The following is a 24,530-nucleotide window of genomic DNA, read 5'->3' as shown; positions in this document are numbered from 1 at the left end:
ACCTAGGTCAGAGCCACATCACCAGGCTCCTGATTGGTTGTCGCGGCGCGATTTGACGCTGAAGTTCAGATTTTTCCAACTCCAGCGTTAGATGCAAAACGCGCGTATGCACAAAATGCAACACAAAAACTGAGCCAAATGCGCCAGACGCGGTACACTGACACCCATTTCACACGTTTTCGCGATGCAAATCTGATTCCAAATTTTCACGGGACACGCAATTGCGTGTCATCGCGCTTTTTCCATTGACTTTACCTGTAAACCTGACGCTCTATTGTGTTCGGTGTGAACACACCGTTAGAGTTTTAATAAATATGCAAACATTTTAAGTAAACCATAGCAGAAAGTGAAGGTCAGCAGCAAGTGTACGTCACACTAATGAATCTGAAAACATTTGTACATTTGACTCTCACAGACCTGATATGTTGGATCACATTAGGAGACACTCTGTGTTCAAGCTGCACCTCTTCTCTCTCTACACTTTCCCAATATCTGGTTTGCAGGGCCCGGATGCTGATCCTGTACTTCAGCATCAATTTCATGCTGAAGTACAGCATGAAATTGATCTGAACTTCATCATCAGGCAGTGTGTTTTCTCACAAATCCTTTAATAGTTTTTAATAGTTTGGAATGTGTGTAAGTGATGTTTCATTTCTTATGCTTTTTACTGTTGTCAGTGTCACACAGCACTGTTCTTTAAGTTTACCAGCTGAGGATTGTTCACATTACAGAGAGAATCACAGTTCATTATGAGTATTTTCTAAATAAACACCAGGAAACAGTACAACCTGCAGAGCCAGAAGCTGGCTAATGTACGTGTTTTATGTGGATTATATTCACAGTTGAGACTGTTGCTCAGCGTCATACTGAAGCCGCTCCTCTTCCTTGAATGACATGAAAGCTGATGACTCCTCCCTCTGTTGCCTTCTCTCGAACACAGTGAGTCATCTCTTCATGTATGCAATATTTCCTGTTTCTGTGTTCAGATCCACAGTGAATCGACTTGTTAGCTGTTTACAGAGTTTAGGCTCAGATTTGATCTTCTGGAAAGAAGTGAAAATGGCTCAAAGAGGACTTCAGCTGGATCATGAGAGGTTCTCCTGTCCTATCTGTCTGGATCTACTGAAGGATCCAACTACTCTGTCCTGTGGGCACAACTACTGCATGAGCTGTATTATGAAACACTGGGATGAAGAGAGTCAGGGAGGAATCTACACCTGTCCTCAGTGCAGACAGACGTTCACACCAAGACCAGTCCAGGATAAAAACACCATGTTAGCAGAAATAATAAAGAAGATGAAGACGACCACAATCCAGGCTGCTCCTCATCCTCAGCCCTATGTTGTACCTGGAGATATGGCCTGTGATGTGTGCAGTGGGGAGAAGCGGAAAGCCTTGAAGTTCTGTCTGCAGTGTGTGGCCTCCTACTGTGAACTCCACCTCCAGCCTCACAACGAAACCCCGGATTTTTACAAACACCAGCTGGTGGCAGAGCTCCAGGAGATCATCTGCTCCGTTCACGGCAGAGTGAAGGAGGTGTTCTGTCGCAGTGATCAGCAATGCATCTGTTTCCTCTGTGCTATGGATGAACACCGAGGCCACGACACAGTGTCAACTGCAGCAGAGAGGACCGAAAGGCAGAGAGAGCTCAGGCCGATGAGGCTCAACATCCAGCTCAGGATCCAGGACGCACAGAGAGATGTGAAGTTTCTTCAGCAGCAGGTGAAGGCCATTGACGGAGATGTTGATGAAGACTTTAAGGCAAGCCAGACCAGGTTCACCCAGATGATCCAGCTGGTAGAGAAAAAAAGCTGCGAGGTGCAGCAGCAGATCAGATCCCAGCTGCAAACTGAAGTGAGTCGGGCCAAAGAACTGGAGACAAAGCTGCAGCAGGAGATCAGTGAGCTAAGGAGGAGAGATGTGGAGCTGGAGAAGCTCTCACACACAAAGGAGCACAGCCAGTTTCTTCTCAAGTACTCCTCGCTTTCAGCTCTTAGTGAACCCACACGCTCAGCCAGCATCAATGACTGTCCTCCCGGCTGCTTTCTGGAGGTCACGGGGGCTGTTTCTGAGCTCACCAAGAAACTCCAAAGCATCCTGAGTCAGGACCACACACAGATCTCAATGACTGAACAGAAGGCTTTACTGAGACCAGGAGTGTCCGAGGAGGTAAGAGCAGAAAAATAAATCTGGGCCCAAAAAAAAGAGTAGTTAGTTGAGGGGACAAGAAGGTGAAATGTGCAGGTGCCCTCACATTCTGATCACAGATTCACTAACAGTTGTCAGGCTATGAGCACAGCGCTAATGCTGTTACTGGGAGGTGAAGGAGAGCATGTTTACATCAGCATGAATCTCACATGACTTAATACATGTAAAGTCAGCTTTATTTGATTTAAATGACATCAAGTGTCGGCAAAACTGCTGAACAAAGGAACAATGTAGTCCAAAAAAAATAAAGAATTAAGTTAAATGAGGAAGAAAAGATTACAAAACATCCATGTATATACACACAAGCAAATTCTTATATACAAATGTCCATACATGTGTGTATTAATGCGTACATATGCACATACGTATACATGCATATACATATACACACACACGCACATACACGTGAAAGAGACAACTGAATGTTTCATGTTGGCCCCTGTTGTCACAATCTGCGTACTATACTCTTGTCCTTATCCATTGCACATGCATATCACTGTCAGGCTTAATGGGTTTTACTTTATGCTAAAGAGCCTCATTCTATATGTTACCTGGTGTTGAGCTTGATTATAAACAAACCAATCCTAAGGTTTATTGTTTCTGAGTTTCTTCTCCAGGGTTTTTCCACACAATGGACACTCCAGAGTGGTCAGTGCCAAAATGGAACCAAAATGAAAACATTTAAAAAAGAAACATTTTAAAATTCAGCTCTCAGTTTAATATCAAACAATAGTTCATAAACTCAAATACGGTTATTTGTCCTGCAACAGATAAACTGCAGGTTCTGGTTCTGACTATGCAGTCAGTCAGCCCAGAGGTTAGGAGTTTGAATTTGCTGTGTAGAGTTTTAATGTATTCTCAGTCCAGAATATTCAGCTTATTTCTTTTTGTTCTCATAATTTAGCGGATCATAAAATATATTCAGTTTTCAAAGTTATCAAAGTGTTTGCTGGGAAACTACAACTTCTGAATCTGAGTGTGTTTACTGCTGTACCTGGTTTCTGTGTTTTCATGTGTTTTAAATGCAGATGGTTGAGGATGGGGATGAAGAGGAAGTGCTTAAGAACCTGAAGTCAGTGGTACCACCAGAATGTTTTGAATGTATGTAGAATTATTCATATTTGCTTAGTTATTAAAAAGGGGCCATCTGCTGCGACTGGTTGGGGCTCAGGGAAAGAAAGCAAGTCAAAGACATGTGGTGGAAGAGAGCCAGCTAATGATTAACAGATGATGCACTGAATGTTTCTTTTTACTCACCTTTTTTGTCTTAAAAAATATTCTAGATTTAAACAAATATTTTTGTAAATGCTAATATAAAGGTTATTGAATATATGAGATGTGTGATTATGTATAAGTGTGTGTGTTCCATCTCTGTAGATGCTGAAAAGTTGCTGAAGTCGAAGTCAGTTTCCCACTTTGAGCTGTTGAAACTCTACAGGGTTTTGGCAGAGAAACTGCAAGGTATACTCAAAGGGGTTTTTTAAAAAAAATCCCTCTCGTTAGGCCTGGAATGTAAGGCTGGTGCCTCTGCACGAAGTGTCTTACCACTGCACGCGGCTATCTATTAGATTCAATTGAGAACCCAGAGCGTTTCATAAGGATGTGGAAGGGCACCTTTTGTGGGTTCCTCGGGGAAATTCAGTTTCCAGTAGCTGAGCACCAACAGAAGTTGCATGTTACAGATACAATAGGGTTTTGGAGTTGAAGTCACGCTGCAATGTATTGTGGGAGCGTGGTGCCATCTTCCGGGTCCACAAATCAAAACAAACACACTGTGTTGGAACGATGACCACAAGAAACATGCTTAAAAGCCGCTCAAAAGAAAACGGATGGTATAGAGACCGATTGCGTCCAGAGGCGATGCGGTGGTACTTGAAAAAAATAGAGTTGATCGCAAATGTAGACCCATATGAGATACAGCAGTGGAGTAAAGAACCCAACGGCTTACCGCCATTGTCCTACCCCGATATCTTTACGTATGTTGTTTGTGGAGTAAGCGCTTACACTGCAAACCAGTTCCGTAATTACAAGTTGCTGGAGCCGCACATCCAATTTACTATTGGCTGGGTGCAAGATTTGGCTATTTTCAAGCCGCCAAACTCTGAGTACGTCGTCATTCAAACCAAGGTAAGTCAGCTGGAATGCATCAAGTGTAATAGCCACTGTTCACCCCCTACCACAATTAATGTTATACATTTATCAATGAACTGCTAAAATCTCGTTGTCATATTATGTGTCCATAATTGTAAAGTTGATGCAAACTACCACATTGATAATCGGGCAAGATATTACATACATTTCATTGGCAGGCTTCCCTACAGTTGTGCGAAAGAATTAGCGAATCGTTACATAGCACGTATGTCTGCACAGTCACTCAATATGATGTTTGTTCGCAATTTCTATAACCTCCGAGACCACCAACGATAATATTATTAAGCTAAAAAGAGTGATATGAACATATATAGAACTTATGTCTGGAACTTATGTCTGGAATGAAAATGTCTGGAACACACCAACAGATATCTGGAAATGAAAGCGAACTGGATATAAGCTCATCTCACGGCTGCTATCCAGGCTAGACACCTTCGTTTGATAAGTCCGCCATATGAGCTCCCTCATGTTGCTTCCAGGTTGGGAAAGAATAATAAGACAAATCCTTTTTAAGCTTATTCCTGGGACGGTCGAGCGATCGAACATTGCAGTATGAACCATGGCTGTTGTGTGTGCCTTCGCACCTTTTTGCTTGCGCTTTGTTTGGACCCGGAAAATGGCGCATCAGGCGAAAATCCTTTCCACGCCCACCCCCGCGACATCACTCTCCAAAGCCCTATAAAGGGGAATGAGAGTAAGGATATAAGCACAAATATAAATATGCCATATATACACATATATAAATACAGAATATATAATAGGGATAAATAGGAATATCAGTGGATTGCTGTTTTTCCCACCCTCCTTTGTCCCCCTGTTTCCCCTCCCTCTCTTCTCCAACGAGGAGAACAACAGCTTGATTGCTTGTGGGACACAGGAGTTTTTAAGTCTGTTGGTTCTTGACTTTGGGAGAAGCAACCTGTTGCTGAATAGGCTTCTCTGATTATTCACGACCGTGTGCAGAGGATGCCCAGCATTGTCCACAATGTCTAACAGTTTCTTTGGTGTCCTTTTCTCTGCCACTGTCACCAGAGTGTCCAGCTTCATGCCGACCACAGAACCAGCCTTCCTTATTAGTTTTTCCAGCCTGGATGAGTCATTCTTTGTTGTGCTGCTCCTCCAGCACACAACAGTATAGAACAATACTCCGGCAACCACCGACTGGTAAAACATCCTCAGAAACCTCCTGCAAATGTTAAAAGACTAGAGTAGGGAGAGGGCTCTGTGGTAAAGGTGAGGGTGAAGGTGGGGGAGTTGTGGGCTGGTCAAACCTGTCAAAGAGGTTGATGAGTCCATTTGCCTTCTCCACATTCCCCCCGCCCCCCACGTGCTGTTCTTGATATTGTGGCCTGTGATGGTTTTTACACCATTCCAGACCTCCCTCATATTGTTCCTCTCCAACTTCTTCCCCACACCTCCCGCTGTGCTGCTTTCATCTCCTCCTTCACTTTGCTCCTGAAGGCCTTCTTCTTCATGTTGAGGACAGCTTTGACTTCCTGTGTTACCCACGGTTTGTTATTAGGGTAACACTGTACCGTCTTAGCAGGGGCAACCGTGTCAACACAAAAGTTAAGATAGTCTGTCAGACAGTTGGTCGCGCCTTCTATGTCCTCGCCATGTGGGCTCAGAAGCACATCCCAGTCTGTGGTGTCATAGCAGTCTCTCAGAGCATCCTCCTTTTCTGGGGTCCATCTCCTAATGGAGCGTGTTGTCACAGGCTGCATTTGGATGAGGGGTGTGTACTGTGGCTTTAAGTAGACCAGGTTGTGGTCTGACTTCTCTAATGAGGGGAGGGGAGTGGCTCTGTATGCATCTCTCACATTAGCATAAAGTAGGTCAATTGTCTTGTTGCTCTGTGTGGGACAATTCACAAAGTGGTGAAAAGCAGTCAGAGTAGAATCCAGTGTGACATGATTAAAGTTTCCAGATATAATGATGAAAGCCTCGGGCTGTTGTGTCTGCAATCTTGCTGTGACTGTGTGTATTTTCTCACAGGCAGCTCTTGCGTCAGCCCTCAAAGGGATGTAAACACACACACAGATCACATGACTGAACTACCGAGGTAGATAATATGGCCGTAAGCTAACGGCTAGTAGCTCCAGGTCTGGACGGCATACAGATACGGAAACGGTTACCACTTGGTTATGGCGTTGTATGTTTGCACTGCCTGCTAGCATATTGCACCCTGCTGTTATGTGCTGGATTGTTTCAGGGGCATCTTTACACAGCCTGCACCTGGGATCTTGCCTGGTGTGATAGACTCAGCCTCTATGGAATTTGTTCCTGTGCTGTGCCCGATTCTTTGATTTGAGGTGTGAGAACAAACAACCAATGGTCCAGATGGGTTCAGTCAAGACAATGATTTATTGAACACACACGTGGGGAGATGTACACAGTGGCATCATCAGCATAGAGCTCCGCTAGAAAGCACACTTCAAATTGTTTTGTATGTCAGGGAATAAGTCCTTTCTTGTGTCAGCAGATAACATAACATGCAACAGTTACAGTTAGTGACAGTTAGAGATATTTCCTTTATTGACAACCCTTTGACATACTTTAAGAGCTGTCTCAACTGTCTTAAACTCCAGGTGTTTCCCGTTGTTCTGTTCTCCTTGTACTCATCTCTGGAACATCATTAGCACATCCTGTACCAAACTGTTGCTGTGCAGGCACAAATGCAGTTACAAGCAAAATGTATCTTATCTCTGACCGAGACATGAATCTAAGTGTTGTCTGTGTCTGTAAGCATGTTTGCGTTGACCTTTCTGCACTCTAAGTCACCTATCACAATATATCAGTCTGGACCGACACGCCAGATGAAGCTTATGACCCTCAAAAGACTGAGTGCCAACTCTCATGGGCACATTTGCAATATGTGTGCATAAAAATTATTATAACTATTTGTTTAATATAAGCTTTAATAAACTGCTGTCTTCAGTCCACCTTTACCCATCAACTGGTAGGATTTCTGAATGTCAGCCACCTCCTCTATCTGCCAGTGGTGCATACTATGCAGGGTCCTCTCCGTCCATTATGGCTCCTCCTTCTTGTATCAGCCGTGAAGGTGGTAAGTCAAATGTAATCAAATGTTGATATTTTTACATTCAGTATCAGTTCTGAACTTTATCTCTTCTTAAAAGGAAGAATATCCAGACAAACAACACAGTCCAGTCACAGCTCTCGCATTTCCTTTTCATCAGGTTCCTGTAAGTTAAACAACAATAAATAAATAATTAACATTTAATCTTTCTGAGCAACAAACTAACCATCTTCATGACTACGTTTAGTGTTTGGATCCAAAGTCAAGGTCTATTGCTTCACCACTGGTCATACCCTCGGTGCTGAAAATATAATAAAACAAATGGCCACACAGTTGAAAAAAGTGCAGATCACACGCAGAGAGGAATGTGACATCATCATAGTCTTCTGTCCAATTATAGCCCGTGTTGGATCAGATGTGGAGGCAGCCCTGAGAAGAGAGGAAGGTAAAAGAAAAAAACATTTTTGTTTTTTGCAAAATGCTGACAGTGGAGGCTCTGCAGATGATTTATGCCCACTCAATCCACAAAGTGACTACAGATGTTTCTGCAGTTGTGACAAATAAAATGAATGTTCATAAAACACATATGCATTTGTTTGGTCTCAATTTCAAACACATCAGTTTTAGAACAATCAGCCAATCAACGTCTTTAGCATGCAGGATATGTAAACACAGAAGATGCAGGAAATTATAACATTCTTCCTGAGTTTGGACAACCTGTTAGATGTTCATATCCAGGCATCTCTTTTCTCATGTATTAAACAGGAATACAAATAATACACAAACTTCACTGAAGTTCATTGAAGTTTAAATATAAGGCTATACAAGGCTTATAGCTTTTTTACATATTTAGTGAACTGAACCTCTACATATGTTTTAAGTGGATGTCCATGTTCTCAAAAATGAATCTATAAACTTTTTCTCTCTTTTGTCTTTTAGTGTCATCGAGTGATAAACCTGTCATTCTGGTGCTGATGCATCACACCCGAGATGTTGATTATTCAACTGGAGGAAGAAAATGGGCTCAAAATGATCCAAAAGTTGTGAAGGAGGTTGTTGTTCTCTTCCATGAGACTCAGGAAGGATTACTGGAGTGTGACACAAACAAGGAGGCTATCAAAGAAATACAGAAGGTGTTACAGAACCACAGTAAACATGGACTGTGGTCCAAATCACATCAATAGTGATTTAATGGTTTTGTGATTAATGTTTTCTGATTTGGAGCAACACACAGCAGTAAGAAGAAAATGAAACCAAATAATTAGAGTGAGGAAACTGATTATCTTTCTGTGTGTTACTGATCCTGCTGATCAATGAGATGTTCATAAATGTTAAGCTTTATCATAGATGTTCATCATGTAAACATGTGGTGGTCAGTCAGTCTGTTTTTCTCAGGAAAAATACTGAAATTTATTATAATCCTTATCACCTTTACTGTGTGGGATAATTAAGAATTCTAACATAGAAAAAATAAAGATGGGTTTATTTGTTTGTTTAAATGCAGCTTTGTTGTGAAATACATATAAAAAATACTGTGAGATTAGCAGTATAGCAAATTGTCTGTCATTGTCCATTGTGAATTTTGGGGGGGGGTTAATAATTTCTTTTGTTCTTGAAGAATGATTTATGTTTTAAACAGTGTATTATAGTCTGTTAGTGTCTGTTAATGGTGTCAGTTTTTTAAATTCCCTGGTGCTTTTGAGTTTGCCATTAGTTCTTTGCTTACTTTTAGATTACTAGGTTGGTAAATTCCCTTTTGTGTTCCTTTAGTCTTCTCTGTTTTTGACTTTTGTCTTGTGTCAAGTAAATATTGTCTCCACATTCAGTTGTGTCTCTATTCCTGTTCAGTTTGTTTTTATTTTTCTCTGCATTTTGTGTAAAGTTTTACTTCCTTTGGTCTTTTGTTCTTGATTAGTTTTCACTGTCTTCCCACCTGTCATCTCTCCTGTGTTCTAGTGAGTGTATATATAAATATATATATATATATATATTGTCTGTGACTCCCCTCATCCTTTTCGTTTCATCCCTCATGGGTGTTTATCTGTTTGTGCCTTGTTTCCTGATACTGCGATTTACCTGCACTGCCAATATTTTGAAATATATTTCTTGTGAGTGATTGGAATTAAGGCTGAATTTTGAGATTATTCTTTGTCTCATGAGTCCTGCCTTTGGGTCCAGAGTCTTCCTGCCACACAGCTTTTCCTTGACACAATCAATAACACAGCTTTCATTAATCAGAAATATCAGTATGTAATAGTGTTAACACAAAAGTAAGTTGAGTTCTTTTGCAGGAAATTTTTCATTAGTCCTTTATTTATCCAGGTAAAAATCTCATTGAGATTAATAACCTAATTTCCAAGACAGATGTAGCATCATGGCAGCAAAAGTCAAAAATACATGAAATGAATGGGTATAATTTTCAGCCACAAAACAACCTAGAATTTTTTTCTTTTTTTTTTTTTTACAAATATTCAGTTTTGATGACTGACAAGAAATAATAATGATGGCTTTTTCGTTCGTACAGACTGACAGAAGTTTCAGAGTTTGTATACAAAAAGCTCCTTTAGGTACCATTAATGGACATGAAAGGTCATGTATTCATATTGGATAGTACATAGACGTTTTGTGTGTGTCGTCCATCAGTTTTTCAATTCAATTCAATTCAATTTTATTTACATAGCGCCAAATCACTACAACAGTTACCTCAAGGTGCTTTATATTGTACAGTAGATCGTACAATAATAGAGAAAACCCAACAATCATATGACCCCGTATGAGCAAGCACAAACTAGCAGGCAGCTTTATAGATAATTGGGAAACTTTCTGGAGGATATTTGTTCTTGTTTGGGGAGACAGTATCCATCCCACTTTGAATGGAGCATCTCTCATTTGTAAAAATCGATTTACATCTGTCCAAAATGTGACTATCCAGAGTTGGGACCAGGAAGCAGCAGTGTAGTCTTCCAGTCTTTTTAGGATTTCTTATAATGACAAAGTTAACATTTCTCAACAAAAACACATGAAAATGTCACTGATAATTCAACAATAAAATCGCACTTTGCGATGTGGCCATCACACAGTGTTTTCCAAAGTGATTCACGATCTGAAAGTGCGCAGATTTAATGTACATAATCTTTTGTTAGGTTTAGATTTTTATTTCACATGTAAAACACATTTATAGTTTTATTCACCTTGACCTTGTCTTATAGACAATATGTTAGGTACTCTGGATCCACCGTCACACCGTGTGTGTCAGTGTGGCAAATAGTAGTTGGTAAATGACCTGTATTTGTATAGCACTTTACTTAGTCCCTAAGGACCCCAAAGCACTTTACACGTTCAGTCATCCACCCATTCACACACTGTCTCTACATTGTAGCCACAGCCACCCTGGGGCGCACTGACAGAAGCAAGGCTGCCGGACACTAGCACCACCGGGCCCTCTGACCACCACCAGTAGGCAACGCGTGAAGCATCTTGCCCAAGGACACAATGACACAATGACCGAGACCCTAACCCTAACCGGCAACCTTCCGATTACAAGACAAACTGACAACTCTTGAGCCACTATCACCCTAGTTGTGAGGTGTCTCTTTGTGCTGACTGTGATATTGCAGTTCACACACGCTTTGTCCTGCACAACAGAGAGGCAGTAACAGGAGGGTTTTTGCAGCCTTCATCAGAGTTTCACAAGTGAATAGGTACGGTTTTTAAGTCCTATGCATTTCTTGCTATGTACCATGAGTGGGTGCTGTTATTGTATATTTATTGTGTATCAGTTAATTTCCAGTTCTTTTTATATATATATATTGTGTGTTTTAATGTTAGTTCAGCTGTTGCCTGTGCAAAAGCCAGAACATGTGTGCGACTGCCCAGCAGGTAACATTGAGGTTTCACCCAGCGCAACTGTGGCTCTTGTAACCATAAATGGTAAGTTGCCTTTTTGTCACACAGTACATACACAATAGGCATGTTTGCAGGTTTTATTGCAAATTGTACATTGCTATCTTGTTTGGAATTACCCTTGGCCCACAGTATATGTGGGCACCTTTCAAAGGCCATTTGGATTTACCAGACTGCTTTGAAAACAACATGAAAACTTTACAACATGAAAAAAATGAATGTCTTTGTTGAGCCATGACTGAATTTATCCTTATCCTTCCTAAAGGCTGTTATAACCTTGCATTGCCAGTGGTGAGCTGCACCAGCTGTGGCCTAGTGTGGTCCCCCTCAGTTAAGGACATCCTGGGTAGTGGATATTGGTCTGGCACCTTAAGTTTCTGCACCCTTTTTTCAATGGATGTCTTTCAGTCTTTGTATAACATTAAGAAGGCTGCACCAGGGATGTCACTTAAGACATTTGTCAAAATGCTGTATGAAAGAACAGCCCATTTTGGAAGAGTTAGTTTCTAAATTTGCCGAGTTTAAGGAATTTTTGCAAATCAATGTTTATGATGACTGTCTGTGATTTTTCTGTTGTTTGTCCTCTACTTAAAAGACTGGCAGAATATCAGCTGATGCCTTCACTAAAAGATTCTTGGAGTGGAGTGCTGTAAAGTTTGAGGTGGACAGGATGTGCAAGGAGCCATGCTTTAGCTGCCCTGCCTGCACTCCAGACATGCTCGCCGTGTCAGTTGATGGAAACCACAAGCTTTATTGCTTTCAATCAAATGCAATGTACGTTATGCATTGTGTACATAAATGAAATATGGATTTGTAGAAAAATGTATTTTAATGTTTCTTTCCAAACAACTGTCACTGTGTTCTTTCAGCACTTCCAAGCAGGGGAACTTTGAAGGTGTATTCATTGGAAAAAGATGAGGAAGTTGCTGAGTTTGTTAAATACATCTAGAGATACACAAATCTTGTTAAAATGACGTTAACACCATAACCATATATATATGTATACATGTGTGTGTGTGTGTATACGTATATGGATGGGTGTATATTTATTTTATTTGTCGTAATACTATTTACTTTACTTTATCTTTATGTATACTTAATTTTGTCACCATGTGTATTTAAAAAAAAAACAAAAAAACAAAACAAAAAAACATGATTTTATCAGTGCTGTCCTGGGGAGATATGAGGTCTGGTGTGAATGTGAGTTAAGGCTAGTTCAGCTAATTCTTATGCATTTGTGTTAAAAAAGTTTGTCCCTGATAGTGCTTAATCATGTCATGTCATGTCATGTCTTTGAGTGTATAGGTCCCAGGGAAAGGGTTGTGCGGATCTTCATCTTGGACTGCAGCAAATGAGTCATCCAAAAAGTCCACTAGGAAGTTGGATGAAGAGGGCATGGAAATAGCTGTTTGTCGCCACAGAGTCCTCCTAGCTGCATTGAACATGTTTCGAGGGGAGATCTTTACTTACCCCATTTTTCTCCAGAGGAAGTTGGCAGCTAGCATCCCAGGACATATTATGTTCCTTTGCTCTGATGTGGCCTGTAAATATTTCCCATATTTAACCAAGGTGGCTCAGCAGTGCCCTGGGCTGAGGAACTTCTTGTCAATGCGTCCTTTTCTCTCTGTCATGCATGCAAAGGCTCACAGTTGAATATGTATACTGCAGCTTGTAGTTTTGGATTAGTTTCAGACATTTTGTTATAAGGTTGAATGAATTTAGCAGTCATGTATTGTGACCTCCTTTCTATAGCTCAAATGGGGAGGTGCGCTTCAGGATGGGGCCGGTTCAACAGTTGGAGAAGAGGTGGAACAAGTAAACAGTTTCCTGTCTAGGGCGGGCCATCACAACAAAGTACATGTCTAAAGCAGGTATGTGTCCGTGTGTGAGATTCCATTCAGTCTCCTGCTCATTAATTCTTATTTGTATACTAACTTAAATGCAGGGTGAATAGACATGCTGACCCTTCTGGCTTTGGGGTGGAACAAAAGGAAAGTGGAGCAACTGGGCCGCACTTTGAGGCAGAGATATCTAAAGGTAATTTTTTGGAGAACCCTAATGCGACCAAAAATGAGCTACGTGTGGATGACGACACAGTGCAGCAATGGGTGGCCGATGTGCAGAAATGGGCTGAAGGTGATTCTCAATATAATGCACAATATAATGGGTTGTCCCGGGCTCTGTGGGGCTCGGAGGCGCTGCTGAATTGGGCTCCAGTGCGGATGGGCCTGGGCCCCCTTGCCCTGGTGGGTTGCAGAGTAAGGGGATGCCTACTGGGGTCAGCGGGGGAGCTGGCCCCAGGGAGGGGCCACTTGCCCCTCCCTTCCTTCCCTCCCCATCTCCAGCTGCCTCCCTCTTCCCGCTCCACCACAATCACCCACACATGCAGGGCCTTGGGGTAAAGGTGTGTGCAGGGGAGGCACCCCCCCTTTCTGGCAGCCTGTGCCTCAATTTTATCCCACAACTTAGACATTCACATTACTTACACTCTCACAGCACATACATATAGGACCTTGGGGGTGGGCACACTACACGGCATCCAGAAGACACCCTGAAGGTCTTCTGTACAACCTCACCCCTAGCGGCGTTGCCCACCTCTCAATTTTAAATGCACGTATATATTGAGGGCTATCAGGAGGGGCTATGCGCTTACCTGCTGCTCTCTGGCAGGTAGCTCCATGCCCTCCTGGGTTTTAGGCAAGGCAAGGCAACTCTATTTGTATAGCACACTTTCAGCACAAGGCAATTCAAGGTGCTTTACATGATAAAAATTTAACACATAAAATAGAACATAAATCACTTAAAAGGTAAAAATACGAGAAAACATTTACAAGAAAGCATTTACAATAAAACAATAATCAAGACAATAATTTATATGAATTTTTTTTTAAAAAAGCAAGCAGAAAGCCATAATAGGATCAGTTACTCATAAGCAAGTCTAAATAAATAAGTTTTATTTTAGACTTAAAAGAGTTCAGAGTCTCTGCAGCTTTGTGTTCTCCCAATAGTGTGTTCCAGATGTGAGGAGCATAGAAACTAAAAGCTGCTTCTCCATGTTTAGTTCTGGTTCTAAGGACAGTCAGTAAACTAGAGCTGGAGGACCTAACTGATCTGGATGGTTTGTACCATGATAGCAGATCTCTAATGTAAGGCAAGGCAAGGCAAGTTTATTTGTATAGCATAATTCAACAACAAGGTGATTCAAAGTGCTTTACAGAGACATTAGAAACAAAAACAAATAAAAAGCATGATTTAAAATTGATTAAAACAAGCAAACTAACTAACTAACAAACAAACAAACAAACAAAAAAACAAACAAAACAGTATATAAAATCAAAAATCTAAACAGATAAAATCAGAACAGTAGATAAAATCAGTAGTTAAAATGTAAGTTTTGAAATTTAAGCTTAAGTGTGGATTTGTTGCTTTATTCAAATGCAGCTGAGAACAGGTGAGTCTTCAAGCTGGATTTAAATAAACTGAGTGTTTCAGCTGATCTGAGGCTTTCTGGGAGTTTGTTCCAGATATAAGGAGCATAAAAGCTGAATGCAGCTTCTCCGTGTCTGGTTCTGACTCTGGGAACTGATAAAAGACCGGATCCAGATGACCTGAGGGATCTGGAAGGTTCATACTGGGTCAGGAGGTCACTGATGTATTTTGGTCCTAAACCATTCAGAGCTTCATAGACCAGCATCAGAACTTTAAAGTCTATCCTCTGACGGACAGGTAGCCAGTGTAAAGACCTCAGAGCTGGACTGATGTGGTCCACTTTTTTGGTCTTAGTGAGGACTCGAGCAGCAGAGCTCTGAATGAGCTGTAGTTGTCTGACTGATTTTTAGGTAGACCTGTAAAGATGCTGTTACAGTAATCAAGCCTACTAAAGAGGAATGCATGGACTAGTTTTTCCAGGTCCTGTTGAGACATAAGATCTTTTATCCTTGAAATATTCTTGAGGTGATAGTAAGCTGATTTTGTTATTGTCTTAATGTGTTTTTCTAAGTTTAGGTCTGCATCCATCACTACACCCACATTTATCGCCTGGTTTGTGGTTTTTAGGTGTATAGATTGAAGTTCTCTGGTGACCTGTAATCGTTTGGTTTTTGTTTAGCTGGAGAAAATTGTGGCACAACCAGTCATTAATTTCCTCAATGCATTTACCAAGAGCCTGTACAGGGCCTCGGTCTCCTGGTGACATTGTGATATATATTTGTGTGTCATCTGCATAGCTATGGTAGTCTATTTTGTTGTTCTTTATAGTCTGTGCCAGTGGGAGCATGTAAATGTTAAACAGAAGAGGTCCCAAGATGGAACCTTGGGGAATTCCACATGTGATACTTGTCTGCTCAGATGTGAAGTTACCTATTGATACAAAGTATTTCCTGTTTTCTAAGTATGTTTTGAACCAGTTTAGTACAGTTCCTGAAAGACCTGCCCAGTTCTCCAGTCGTTTGAGTAATATGTTGTGGTCAACTGTATCAAATGCTGCACTGAGATCCAGTAAAACTAAGACTGACATTTTTCCACTGTCTGTATTCAGACATATGTCATTGAACACTTTGGTCAGAGCAGTTTCAGTGCTGTGGTTCTGTCTAAAACCTGACTGGAAGGCATCATAGCAGTTATTCTGTTTTAAGAAGTAATTGAGCTGTTGAGAAACTGCTTTTTCAATGATCTTACTTAAAAATGGGAGATTTGAGATCAGCCTGTAGTTGTTCATTTGTGTCTTGTCAAGATTGTCCTTTTTCAGTATAGGTTTAATTACAGCAGTTTTTAGTGGTTCTGGAAACACACCTGACATTAAAGAAAAGCTGACGATCTGTGACAGGTCTGACTCCAAAGTCTTTGAGACCTTTTTGAAAAAACTTGTTGGCAGGACATCTAAACAGCAAGAGGAGGAGTTCAGCTGACCTAAGATGTCCTCCAGGTCTTTGCTGTTAATCGGGTGAAACTGTTTCATGGAGTTTAAACAGTTTTTCGGTGGACACAGTATGTATTCTGGATCTGCTGTTTATGTACCAATTGCTTGTCTAATCTTTTGGATTTTTTCTGTGAAGAATTTGGCGAAGTCATTGCAGGCCATGGTCGAATGAAGTTCAGCTGCCACTGACACAGGAGGGTTTGTTAGCCTGTCAACTGTAGAAAATAAGACCCGAGCATTATGACTGTTTTTGGTGAAGATGTCAGAGAAGTAGGACCTTCTTGCACTCCTCAGTTGTAAATTATAATTGTGAAGTTTCTCTCTATAGATGTCACAATGAACCTGGAGGTTTGCTTTTCTCCATCTGCGCTCAGCTTTCCTACACTCTCTTTTTTTCATTTTTCACCAGTGTGGAGTTTCTCCATGGAGACTTTTTCCTTCCAGAGATAACCTTCACCTTAATGGGAGCAATAGTGTCCGTGAGATTTAACATGTTAGCATTGAAGCTATTGACGAGCTCATTGACTGAACCTCTGGACAGGTCAGGTGTTAATGGGAAGACCTGGTTAAAAATCTCACTACTGTATTCAGTTATACACCGTTTTGTGATCACTGCTGTTGATATATTTGTGTGGGCTGAGATTTTACTTTCAAAGAAAACACAGTGATGATCAGACAGGCCCACATCAGACACAGTAACCTCTGAAATGCTCAGGCCCTTGGAGATCAGTAGGTCAAGAGTGTGTCCTCTATTATGTGTGGCCTCTGTTACATGCTGAGTCAGCCCAAAGTTGTCCAGAGTGTTACTCAGGTCTTTAGTCCCTTTGTCCTGAGGGTTGTCCACATGGATGTTAAAATCCCCAACAATAATTACAGAGTCGAAATCAACACAGATCACAGACAGCAGTTCACTGAGGTCATTAAAAAAGTCTGTGCAGTATTTGGGAGGCCTGTAAACATTAAGAAACACAACTTTGGGTGGGGCCTTCAGCTGTAAAGCCACATATTCTTTTTTTCTTTTTCTTTTTTGTCCCGTTTGGATCTTTAGCCATCAGAATTGTTGTCTTAAGGCCAAGAAAGATGCCGGATTTACTTTACCAAGTGGATCATCATGGCCTTGCCATATTGGTCCATTTGATTGACCTTTATTATAATTATGTATTTATTTCATTTTCGGGACAGACATGACTGGGGGATAGGACAGGGAGAAAGAATGAAAGAAAGAGAGGGAGAGAAAGAAAACCAAAGGGGAGAAGAGACGGTGAGAAAGGGGGGAGGAAAGAAAGAAAGAGAAGAGAAAGCAAACAAAAAAAGAGCAACATAATAAAAACAACACCATCACAATAAACTAGCTAGCAGTAGATAACAGTAGATACTAAATATTACATGTTATTGTGCACCATGCAAGATAGACAGCACACAATGTGCTTTGTGGCAGCAGCCAAGAAAGGTGTAGTCCGCGTCTGTGGACACCCGTGTGTACACCTGTGTGCACACCTGTGTGGATCAGCATGACTTGTATTCCAAAGGTTTCTCCATGTAACGATCTGCTAGGGAGTGTGGGGAGCCATAGCCCCGTCCCCCAGGGCATGAAGCAGGTATGGAGGAGAGCCACATATTCAAAAGACTGAAAACTTCCAGGAGATAGCGGCTTACATTGAAATGATTCATTAATAAGACAGCAACCCCTCCTCCTCTCCTCCTCACCCTGGCCTCACTGATAAAACTGTAGGAGGGGTCGTCTCGATGAGAACAGCTCCACTGTTACTTTGGTCCAACCAAGTTTCAGTTAAAAACATAAAATCAAGGCTGTGCTCAGTGATTAAATCATTAATTAAAAATGTTTTCCCAGCTAAAGATCTAACATTTAATAAAGCCAACTTAAGTGTTTGAGAGGTATTACTTGTCCCCTCGTGTTTGGGAGCAGTCTGTGGCACACGAGGTATGTTTACTATATTTAAAGATCTTTTAGAGTGCAGCTCTCTGTGTTTCGACCAGGCCACATGTCTCCTTCTCTCACCTAAAACTACAGAAATGTTAAAACCTTCTAGTAAACAGGGTCCCAGCTTCTCCTGGGAAAAGTCACCACTGCCATAATCCTCGCAGCCCGGACCCTCCACACATCACACATCAGACTGTGGAGACAGAGCATGAATGTGGTAAGGAGGAACTAAGGGGGGCGGGGCTGGGCAATGTAACTTCGATTGCTCTGTTGGGGGCGGGGCTCGATGGCGAACCTTTGGCTGCTCTGGTGGGGGGTTTATGGGGGACAACAAGGGATTGGGCCGGGGGGTAGATCTGAGCCCAGCATTGACCAGCTCCATCATCTCCTCAGTGAATTTCAGGTGTGGGGAGGAGGGAGAAAGGGAGGGGGAGGAGGGTGATGGCCTGTCAGGGGTTTGGGGGACTGGGGAAGGTCGTGGTCCCTGGTCCTGGTCGTTGGTGTTGTTGAGAGAGTTGGAGGCAAATAGGGACCCCTCTTCTTCACTCAGATGACTCTCTTTTCTGAAGCTCATCCTGGGTGGGGGCAGATGGAGCTCCTCCTCAAGGTTTCTGCTGGGCTTTGTCTGTTCTTGGAGTACTGTTTGTTCCTCTTTATGAGATAACTCCTCGTTTATCTCAGCCTTGGTACCAAGCACAGATGGATGACGTATGGAATAAAACAAGTTGGAGGTGAACAGTTTCACCCCTGACTTGTTAAAATTAAATCCATTTGCTTTAAACAGATGCCTGCGTTCCCAGAAAATATTAAAGTTGTTGATAAAATGCACTGAGTGGTCAGTACATGCTGATATGAGCCATTTATTCAGTGCAAACAACCTGCATCTCATCCTCTGACGGGCGGTACAGGTCCTACTGATGAATAGAATTCCAATAATAATAATAATAATAATAATAATAATAATAATAATAATCAACAAAGCACAAGAGTAACAAAACGATCATTCAAAAATAAATCAAAACATAATAAACTCAAGATGCTGGGTCGAACCAACCCAGAACCGTGACAGCAGTTTCCCCCTCCAGGGACAAGGGTATCTAGACCTGGGACTTAGAATACATTTGGGGAGTGTGATTGTGTGTACAGTGTCTATTTACTTAAGCAAGAATGGGAGATGCTGTATAACAGGGGTGTCAAACTCAAATACACAGTGGGCCAAAATTCAAAACTGGAACAAGGTCGCGGGCTAACATTAATATTTATTGAAAAAAAAATCTTCCTCCAGATATAAGAATAAATCTCTTCTTATGGACTCAAATAAGTTTTGCTGAAAAACTGAATATGGAACAAGCAAAGCTTAATACTAAACAATATATATATTAGCTGTATAATACCAGTAGGCCAGCTCTAATAATAATTTGGTATGGCTTCGCGGGCCAAATTTGGCCCGCGGGCCAGAGTTTGACGCCTATGCTGTATAAGGAAAAAAAATATTGATAAAGCTTATGAGATTTTTTTAGGAAAATTTAAACTGTTATATGATAGCTGTTGCCCAGTAAAGAAATATAGTAAAAAACAAAAATATGCAGCGTGCCCATGGATCACAAAAGGATTACAAAATGCATGTAAAAAGAAAAATACCTTATATAGAGAATTTATAACAAATAGAAGTACAGAAGCTGAAAATAAATACAAGAAATATAAAAAATAAATTAACTAGCATTTTGAGGTCATGTAAAAAGTAATATTATGAGAAATATTAAATATGAATAAAAATAATATTAAAGGGATTTGGAAAACATTAAATACCATCATTAAAAATGGTTCTAGGCAGTCAAATTATCCTTCGTATTTCGTTAACAATGATAGAAATATTAGTAACATGAGTGATGTGGTTAATGAGTTCAATAAATTCTTTGTAAGTGTTGGGCCAGATTTGGCTGATACAATTCCTGATATAATAGATTCTGCAGAGAAAGAAACTAAACTCATTGACTGTAATCCTCATTCAATGTTTTTAACGGTGGTAGAAGAAAAGGAAATCATTGATATTGTTGGGAAATCACAAACAAAAAATTCTACAGACTCTGATGACATTGACATGGAAATCGTTAAGAAAGTGATCAATGGCATCTCCAAACCCTTAACACACATTTGCAATTTGACTCTACAAACTCGTGCATTCCCAACACAAATGAAAACAGCTAAAGTAATACCACTGTTTAAAAATGGAGATAGACACCAATTCACAAATTACAGGCCTGTTTCTCTACTTTCACAATTTTCAAAAATACTGGAAAAAGTTTTCATTAATAGACTTAACAAATTTATAGATAAACACAAAATAATATTGGACAGTCAGTATGGTTTCAGACCAAATAGATCAACATCTATGGCATTAATGGAACTAATTGAAAATATCACCAACAATATAGATCAAAGACAATGCACAGTTAGTGTTTTCATTGACCTAAAAAAAAGCTTTTGATACAATTAACCATGAAATATTACTTGATAAACTGGAGTACTATGGTATTAGAGGAGTGGTGCTAGAGTGGGTCAGGAGTTATTTGAGAGACAGGCAACAATTTGTGAAGATTGGTGAATATCAATCAGAGTGCCTGGACATTGTTTGCGGAGTTCCACAGGGGTCAGTATTGGGACCAAAGCTGTTTATCCTCTACATCAATGATATATGTAAAACATCTGATATGTTACAGTTTATCTTATTTGCAGATGATACAAATATTTTTTGTGCTGGAGAGAATTCACAGCAGCTTTTGGAAATTGTCACACAAGAAATGATTAAACTGAAAACATGGTTTGACAGAAACAAGTTATCACTAAATTTGAATAAAACTACATTTATGTTATTTGGAAATTGTAAAAAAGATGCCGGAGCAAAATTGTTAATAAACGATGTTGAAGTAGAGCAAGTTTCAGATACAAATTTCTGGGTGTGATAATAGATAACAAAATCTGCTGGAAACCTCACATAAAGCATATACAAGCTAAACTGTCATGAAGCATCTCTGTACTGAGTAAAGTTAAACATTTGTTGCCTTCCAAATCACCCCGGGTACTTTACTGTTCACTTATATTGCCATATTTAGAATACTGTGTGGAAATCTGGGGAAATACATACAAAACTTCACTTCAATCACTATGTAAAACTCAGAAAAAAGCAATCAGGATGGTTACTAAAGCAGGATTTAGAGACCACACTAACATCCTGTTCTTGAAATTAAAAATTCTGAAGTTTATGGATCTTATAAAATATAAAACTGCAAAAATTATGTACAAAGCCAGATACAATATGTTACCAGGAAATGTACAGAGGATGTTTTTTGACAGAGAAGGGGACTATGAATTGAGGGGAAAATTAAATCTGAAGACTCTTAAAGCACGGACAAAGGTCAAAACCTTTTGTGTTACTATTTATGGGGTAAAACTGTGGAACAGTTTTACTGTGGACCTACAGCAATGTTCAAGCATTAGTCAGTTTATAAAGATGTTTCGTAAACTGATTTTGGAAGAATATGAAACTGATAAAGTTGATCACCCATTGTATATATAACTATGCTAAATTGTATCTAAATTATATCTATCACTGTAGCTATGTTTATACATGTTCTCCTTGTTTATTGTGTGGGGTAAGTGATGATGGGAATTAGGTGAATAGTAGTGAGGTTCGATTCGTGAACGAATCGTTCAATACGCGAGAATCACTTTACTGACTCGTGAATCATGATTCACAAGCCCAACTGACTCACTGACTCATCCCTGTTGCTGTTAGCAAACTAATTCCATTAGTAGAAATATATCTAGCTTATAATTAAAATTGTGGAAAAAAACAACAGCCAGTTTCTTAACAAAAGCATTTCTGCTCTGAACTGGAAGAAAAAACCCTGAGTAGAAACCTCACATCAAGAAAATAGCTCCTTGGTTCACTGTAGCATCGCTCAGCTAACATGCTAACAGCACATTTGAGTTACTCACCCCCTCCCTTGCTGTGCTGAATCGTAGCATAAGCGAATCACTCAGGACTCACTAATCCCCTCCCTTCCTGTGCTGAATCGTAGAGTAAGCGAATCACTCAGGACTCCCTGAGTCAGTGAATGAATCACTGACTCACTCACCCCCTCCCTCCCGATTCGCAAGGGGGCGGTACTACGGTGTTGTTTGCCGGCAGTGCGAGTTAATGATATGAAGGAAAAATGGATAGTTGTCGAAGAAGTGATATTTGGATGCATTTTGAAATGAAAAGTGCAACACATGCACAATGCAACATTTGCAAGACAGTTTTGTCTTTTCGAGGGGGAAGTACATCAAATATGAGAAGACATCTCAGTAGCAAGCACCCCACAGTTATGCTACAACAACAGCACAGTCAAAACCCAGATACTACCATCGGACAACCTAGCGGCCAGCAGCAGGAGCAACAATCTTCAACAGCAGCATTATCAACAGCGGTCACATCACCTGTTTATTCCAGCAGCACATCAACAAGTACTCAGCAAGAAAATACAAGCACACACACAGCAGGGCAAGGACAACAATCAGCAAAAAGAAAACAGAGGCAGTCTTACATGGGAGCATTTGTGTCAAGGCCCATGATGCCACTTCAGCAGAGCAAGGTTGACCAGGCTCTGGTTAAAATGATTGCCCAAGATTTTCAGCCCTTTTCAATCATTGATGACAGAGGATTTAGGGAATTCACCAAGGCACTTGATCCTTCATATGTTCTTCCCAGTAGAAGTACAGTAGTAGTTGCATGTGTAAGTGACAATGCAGCCAATGTCAAGAAGGCTGTAGGTGACATTCTGCACTGGAAATTATTAGAAAGGTAAAAGCAATAACTGAATACACACGCTGCAGCACAGTGGCTTCTGCTAAACTGAGAGAGACACAACAGCAGATGGGACAGCCCCAATTACAACTGAAGCAAGATGTGCCAACCAGGTGGAATTCCACTTATTACATGCTGAAGCGGATTGCAGAAGTGAAGGATCCCCTCATTTCCACCCTGGCCTTGGTAAATCCACAGCTGCAAACCCTGTCACTTGAAGAGTGGGAGATGGTCAAGGAAACCTGTGAGGTCCTGCAGCCTTTTGAGGAAGTGACTGTGGAACTGAGTGCCGAAAGGTATGTTAAAATAGTGTCATAATACATGTATATATTTCATGTTGTGTCATTACATTTGCCTAAAAACATTTTTCAATTCTTTCCCAGATAACAGCATTTAAGATGTTTGTTACAACAGCTTATAATTAAATGTAAACTGTAAAATGGTTTTATATGACAATGTATGCTTAATGCACTGCACTGCAGGGGCTGTAACTGCATTAAAACGCATGGAACTATAGTCTTTCCTTTATTTCTCCTCAACAGGTTTGTTACTGGATCAAAAGCCATTTTAATGGCAAGAGGGCTGCAGAGGGTTACTGCACACAGACAGAGAAGTCCTTCCATCTATCAGCCAATCCGCAACACGGTAGACATCCTCATGGCAGAAATTGTCAAACGGCTGGGGGGGGATCGAACAAGTGAGCCTGCTTGCAGATGCTACACTTTTGGATCTCTGGTTCAAGAAGCATGCATTTTTACATGATAGACATGCAGAAGATGCTTTTTTTTTTTTTTTTTTTTTTTTTTTTTTTTTTTTGCCTGTCCCGTTTGGCTCTTTTGCCATCAGAATTATTGTCTAAAGGCGAAGAAAGATGCCCAACGGATTTTCTTTACCAAATTGACCATCCCAGTTTTGCCGTAATGGTCCATTTGATTCACCTTTTATTCTTTATTTTATTTTCACTTGCTGAATACGGGACAGACTTGACTGGGGGAAAGAAAAGGGAGAAAGAAAGAGGGAAAGAAAAACAGTTGAGAAGAGGGACGGGGGAGAAGGGCGAAAAACAAAAACCAACAGAATAAGCAAAAAAAAATAAAAAAATAAAAAATACATGTATCGATCACCTGGATCACCTGTTGAGAAAGAAAAAAGAAAACAAGCAGAAGAAAACGAGAGTAATACAATAAACAACATCACAATGATATATGGGAATATGACAGTAAATACTAAATATTAAACATTATTGTGCAGCACGTAAGATCGACAGCACAGTGTGCATTGAGGTAGGAGCCAAAAAGGGTGTAGTTTGTGTGTGTGATCACCCGTGTGTACACCTGTGAGCATGGACGCGCTTGTTTTCTTAAAAGGTTCCCTCATGTAATGATCTGCTAGAGGGTGTGGGGGGCCACTGCCCCGTCCTCCAGGGCATGAAGCAGGTATGGAGGAGATCAAAACTCCAGACATCCAGAGGCCCCCAGAACACAAGAGACCAAGGAAGACCAACAGAGGGGCAGCTGTG

The 24,530-nt window shown here is 40.7% G+C and overlaps 1 protein-coding gene and 1 pseudogene across 2 annotated transcripts; both read left to right on the top strand.

Annotated features, from left to right (window-relative positions):
- The first annotated feature begins 965 nt into the window (after nt 1-965).
- Nucleotides 966-9,399, top strand: LOC146507512 (tripartite motif-containing protein 16-like). 2 transcript variants are annotated; one of them, XR_014877274.1, is made up of 5 exons: nt 966-2,169; nt 3,237-3,309; nt 3,586-3,669; nt 7,298-7,559; nt 7,647-7,725. XR_014877274.1 is itself a non-coding variant. In XM_085180806.1 (5 exons), the coding sequence occupies exons 1-5, from the start codon at nt 1,060-1,062 to the stop codon at nt 8,581-8,583; spliced, it is 1,557 nt and encodes a 518-aa protein (XP_085036932.1). In that variant the 5' UTR covers nt 966-1,059; the 3' UTR covers nt 8,584-9,399. The 2 variants fall into 2 exon arrangements, 1 of the variants encoding a protein (XP_085036932.1); XM_085180806.1 differs by lacking the exons at nt 7,298-7,559; nt 7,647-7,725 and adding exons at nt 7,800-7,844; nt 8,339-9,399.
- Nucleotides 9,400-12,484: 3,085 nt separating this feature from the next.
- Nucleotides 12,485-14,388, top strand: LOC146507511 (uncharacterized; annotated as a pseudogene).
- Nucleotides 14,389-24,530: the final 10,142 nt, after the last annotated feature.

The sequence above is a fragment of the Neolamprologus multifasciatus genome, chromosome 12 (genome assembly GCF_963576455.1).
Source record: "Neolamprologus multifasciatus chromosome 12, fNeoMul1.2, whole genome shotgun sequence".
Taxonomy (NCBI): domain Eukaryota; kingdom Metazoa; phylum Chordata; class Actinopteri; order Cichliformes; family Cichlidae; genus Neolamprologus; species Neolamprologus multifasciatus.
Note: the sequence above shows the minus strand (reverse complement) of the source record. Positions and strands in the feature narration are given on the sequence as shown.